Source organism: Propithecus coquereli, unplaced genomic scaffold (genome assembly GCF_000956105.1).
Source record: "Propithecus coquereli isolate 6110/MARCELLA unplaced genomic scaffold, Pcoq_1.0 Scaffold61, whole genome shotgun sequence".
NCBI lineage: Eukaryota > Metazoa > Chordata > Mammalia > Primates > Indriidae > Propithecus > Propithecus coquereli.
In genome coordinates this window covers 6,900,053-6,905,573 of record NW_012152063.1, presented here as the reverse complement: position 1 = coordinate 6,905,573, position 5,521 = coordinate 6,900,053, and the positions used below count along the sequence as shown (strand labels likewise).

General features: G+C 38.1%; 1 protein-coding gene across 1 annotated transcript in view; it reads right to left on the bottom strand.

Moving 5' to 3' along the window:
- DNAH11 (dynein, axonemal, heavy chain 11) overlaps positions 1-5,521 on the bottom strand; it is a 342,929-nt gene that overhangs the window by 90,787 nt on the left and 246,621 nt on the right. The window contains exon 62 of the mRNA XM_012659401.1: positions 1,458-1,624. Within this exon, the coding sequence (XP_012514855.1) occupies positions 1,458-1,624 (167 nt within the window). The remainder of the gene's footprint in view (positions 1-1,457; positions 1,625-5,521) is intronic.

Genomic DNA, 5,521 nt, shown 5'->3' with positions numbered 1-5,521 from the left:
GAAATCCTCTGGCTGAAAAGCCAGAGCCTCGGAAAGCACCGCCCCTTTACTGTTACTCTTTCTGCCTTACTTAAGCCTCTGCCTTCCTGCTACTCTTTCTGCCTTACTTAAGCCTCTGCCTTCCTGCCAATAAACGAGACTTGATCAGATTCCTGTCTTGTCTCCATTTCTTATGTCTCCTGCCTCTCCCAATTCCCACTCCCACTTCCAGGGTCCACGTTGACTACTCCGCGGGTCGGGACATATGAGATTTATTTTGGAGGTGATAAAAATATTCTAGAATTGACAGTGGTAATGGTTGCACAACTCTGCAAATATACTAAAAACCATTGTATTGCATAATTTAAATGGGTGAATTATATGGTATGTAAATTATATTTCCATAAAAAGAAGTACTACACATTCACAATGTTTCAGACTCTATTCTAGGATAGAGTGGTGAACCAAACATAAAATTTTTGCTGGATTTTACATTCTAGCCAGGTTAGAGGACAGATATTAACCATTATAAATGAATAAATAAAATATTAGAACTTTCAGAGAATAATACAATCTCCTTTAAGAAATGTTTAATATAAAACCAAGGCTTAACACTACAAATATATCAAACAACTTAGTTACAAAAGGATTTTCCTTTGAAAATGATTAATGATGGGATGCCTTTAAAAATGAGCTTTCCCTAAAATATTTAATTTTATTTAATTTGCAAAAATTCCATTGACATATACTTAGGTCATGAAAACAGCCACTGTAAAAACTGAGGCATTTATTATTACCAATATAGAACATTAATATACAGAGATATTTAGGGTGTCTCTAAATATACACCAGAAGGACTGGATGTGTAAACTAAGAGTCTGTTCCAGTCAACTACGATGACAGTGTTGCATCACAAACAGAGGCCTGGAAGTGAGGAGGTCTGATTTCCTACCCTACATGACTTAAGTTTCGTGCCTCAGTTTTCTCGTTTGTGCAAGGAGGATCTTACACTAAATGATTTCAAATCTTCCAAATCTATTATTTCACTTTCCATATGGGTTTGAATTTTCAAATTTGGGATAAGCTATTTTTATACTTATATTTAAAATGCTACATATTTAATCTGAAAGTAGTTTTAAAAAAACCTTTAACCAATGAGCTACCATATTAGTAAGAAAACAAAAAGTTTCATGCTCTTCTGTAACACAATGATCCAAATTTCATTTTGGTTATTGGTTTTGTTTAAAGCACTTTTCCAACCACAACTCTATCATTTACATGATTAATTGTTACCACTCCGTTTGAAACCATCATTAAAATAAGAAAAACTGTGAAACACACAAGAACCATCTCCTTCAGAGTAGAATTTCCAGTCAGTTGTTACTGAGGTACAAAGTACCTAGAATGTACATGGTTTTTACCACTGAAATTTCAATAGGATGGTGCCATGTGTTGACAAGGTAAGACATTGAACTTACCTTCTGTTGAAGAAAGGGAACCCACTTGCAGTTCACCAGCTCCTGGCGATACGGCCTTGTGAAGGGTCCAACATAAGACACGAACGCCGCGGTAAGGAGAACATCTCCACAGAGGGTCTTCTCTTGAGCTTCAAAGGACTTAATAGACTGACCCCAGCGAATCTTCTCTGACTGAAAGATAAAATTACTCAGATGTGATTGCAGGGTGAGTGTCAACTCAACAAAGGTAATTACCATATAGCACCGTGTAAGCCTGTGTCCTTCTGCACAGTCTCTAGAAGGAACAGAACGTTACTAGTTGGCAAGATTGTTATAATCTTTCATGTGTTTGAAACCCATCATCATGAAGGAGTTCTCAGACTCTCTTCAGTGGAGTTTACTACAATGTGACATTAGTTCTTTAACATCTTCTTGCCAGATATGCTAACTCTTTAATTATGACTGAGCTCCTTCTTGAAAGACTGACGATCTCTCCCCTGTCCCTCTGCAGTGGAGGACCAAGGGCTGTGGCCAAGAATGAGGGACGGGAGGATACTTAACGTCAGCCTGGCCATTCTCCATTCTTCCCGCTTTTCCTTATGCTGCCCTAGGCAAACTTTTTATTTATTTATTTATTTTTAACAGGTTGGTAATAGGCTGATTACAGACAAAGGAAAATGACAAACACCACTCATCTTAATTAATTAAAACATAAAGCCATCCGTCTTTGAGTCTATTAATTAAAGCATAGTGCCAGTAGTTACTCAACTTAGGTTATATTTCTAATATAATCATTAAATTGGTGGAGGAAACTATGACGTAAGTAAAAAGATAGAAAGCAGGACTTCTCTAACCTTGAAGACAATACTCTAAAAGGATGCCTCCGAAGTCCTTATATCTACCCGGATGGCCATTTAAAACCTGATTTACAGGTTAAGTATGTGGAGCCCTTAATATTGGATTTGAATAAAACTGCAATAAATATGTATGGATTGTCTGAATTGCAGGATAGTTCACTAATTTACTTTGTTTTAATGCATGCTAAAAATTAACACAACATTCTAAGAACACACAAATTAATGGGACCTGAAAAAAAAAGACCCACGATTTGAAAGCACAAGCAAAAGAGCATTCTGTGGAATTGCATTTTCCTCAGGAAAGAAGAAAGACTACAGAAAACAAAAATGACATATGTCAGAACAGATTGGAATGCCAGATTCCTTCAAGCCATCTTAATGCCCACAACACTGAGGTCATGAAATTAGCATGTGAAAATGGTTATCAAAGCTGTTTTAAGATTGTCTTCTTGCTTTGCTTGATAAAGATCACCCCAAGTTAGCTATGTATGTAATTAAATGCTAAGGAACTTCAGCTCTCTAGCCCTCTTTATAGAATTTATTACTCTCCTTCCTCAGCCACAGACAACATATCCATTAATTTTCAAGAGAAATCTCTCATTTGCCTACCCTCCATCTTTGTTGTTTTTGGTTTATAAATGATAAACAATAAAGTGCACCCACCTCATTCTCCAAAACAGCTTTGAAATTTGAAGATTTACTAAACATAGACTTACTGGCTATTGAAATCGTCAATAATTTTACCATACCACCCATGTAACATAAATCATTACTGACACTGGCTAACAAGGGTTTAAGAGTTGGAACATGTCCTGTAATAAATTTCTAGACAGTTAAAAATCACTATAATTTTATTCTAATGCATTATAGATTGCCTGTAATGTCATCCTGGCCGGGGTGACCCATTTCTAATTTTGAACAGCTGTTCAGCTCAGGAGTTAGTTAATGATTAAATATAAATTGCCTGATTTATTAGTCTGAATGGTTGAGCTTCCAGGTCAATGCTATATAGACAAAATCATCAGTCTTGAGGTTTTTCAGAAGTTAACTGTCTCCTGTTCTAGTCAGAAAGAATTTATCCTCAAAGGAAAAGATCTGACATCTTCAATTAATCCTTTAAAAAAATGTGTATTTTTCCTAGTTAACATTACACAACTTTTTTTTCCTTTCCTCATCTAAACCATCCTGAGTAAGTAAAGCCTTTGTAAATATTGCTGTTTGTTAGAGACACATGGTAGGGCCTGCTTTTCCCGTGATACAACTTTCAGACATTCTATAACTACTCCAGGAAAACAGTCTAATTATAAGACACTTTTTCTTGGGTACCTCACAAATGGTGAACACTTCAAACTCTTTAAATCTTACCACTTTAAATGAAAGTAGTTGTAAATACTGGTAGTGGTGAAATTTCTCAACTGACCTAAGAAGAATGAGTTTTCGAAGAGCTCTAGAATTTTTTTTAAACACAGGGGGGTTCCCCAATTCACCCATTTATTCATTCATTCATTTGACAAATATCCACTGATGTCTATGGCATGCTGGGGATTATTCTATATGCTCGGGATCAAGTAGTGCACAAAACAGATGAAGTCCCTATTCTTGAGGGGCTCATATTCTAGTTGGGGGAAGAAGGATTAAAAAAAGGGTTTGTGCATATATGTACTATACATACAACTGTCAGGTGGTGATGAATGCTACGAAAAAATAAAGCAGAGTGAGTGGGAAGAGAGCTATAGAGCTGTGCGTGTGTGTAGGGGGCAGGGTGAGGGCTCTTTTATGTAGGGAGGTCAGAGAAACCCAAATGATTAGAACTTTTAGCAGAGCCCTGATGAGGTGAGGAGCCAGTAATGTGATTATCTGGGAAAGGGAGAGCTCTGTGGAGGAAGAATCCAAAGGCCACAAGGTAAGGGAGCGACTGGCGGTACGAAGAGGCTCAAGAAGGCCAGTGAAGATGGGGCAAGGGGGCAGGTGGCAGAGGTGAGGATAGAAGGTGTCCAGCAGACAGATCACGTTGGGCCTTGGGGTCAGGTAAAGCCTTTGGACTGTACTGTGAGCAATACAATTAGTTGTTGGAGAGTTCTGAGCAAGGTGGTGATGTGAATGGACGTACGTTTTTAAAACATCCCCCAGCTGCAATGAGGGGAATGGACTTCAAGGGGTAGTGGTGGAGGTTGGGGGGTACTCCAGAGAAGGGGCACCAGCAGCCTGGACCCATGTGGCGAGGTGAAGGGAATGTCAATTGCTGGGATGCGGAATGGGTTTTAAAGGCAGAGACAATGGAACATGCTGATGGATTGCCTATGGGATGTGAGAAACAACAGCAAAAATTCAAGGGTGATTCAAAAGCTTTTGGCCAAAAAAACTGAAAGAATAGAATTGTACTTCCTGAGATGGAATGGAGGGAGTAGATTTTGCAGGATGAATTATGAGTTTATGCATAATAGACTATGAATGTCAGAGAAATGGTGGGTTGAACTTTGTGGCAAGTTTAAGTTAGATTTTTAAAAATCTGCTATAAGAAATGAGGCTATTGCTTAGCTCACCCAGCCCAGCACACATTTCTCCCTCCTTTCTTGCTAAGAGGATGCAAATTTTGCATAGGGTCGTAATGTGTCCAGCTCCATGAGATGGGGTGTGGCTGGCTAAGCCAATTGTGATAATCCTGTTTCCCACTCTTCCGTCCTTTTTTGCAGTTAGGAGCAGTCTGGTTCTGGCTAAAGAAACTGAAGTGAGAGTCTGCCAGAGAAGTTTCTAGGAAAACTTCAGTTTTTCTTATAAAAGGAGGAAAACTCAGCTGATACACTGTTGCCTAAGTCTGAAGGTACAATGGCCATGTCAGGACCATGCAGGTGAATGTCCACCTGCTACGTATGCAAAGGTGGTGAAGGGGACAAAGAGACTGGGAGACTGGTCACTAGTCACCTAAGTCAACACTGATAATGTTCTAGCTCTAGCATTCATTGTAACACGTGAAAAATAAACCCCATTTGTTTAAGACATTGTAAATCAAGTTGCCTATTAATATCACCTCTAGCTAAATGCACTTCTAATAGCACAGCTGCCTATTTTTAGCTCAGTTATATACTTATATGCAGTTATATACTTAACAGCTGAATGCATTTCTAATGATGTTATACACTTTTTAGTTGTATACTTCATTACTTTTTCAGTTATATACTTTTTAAATATACTTTCTAATAGTACAGTTATACACTTTATACTTAAAAA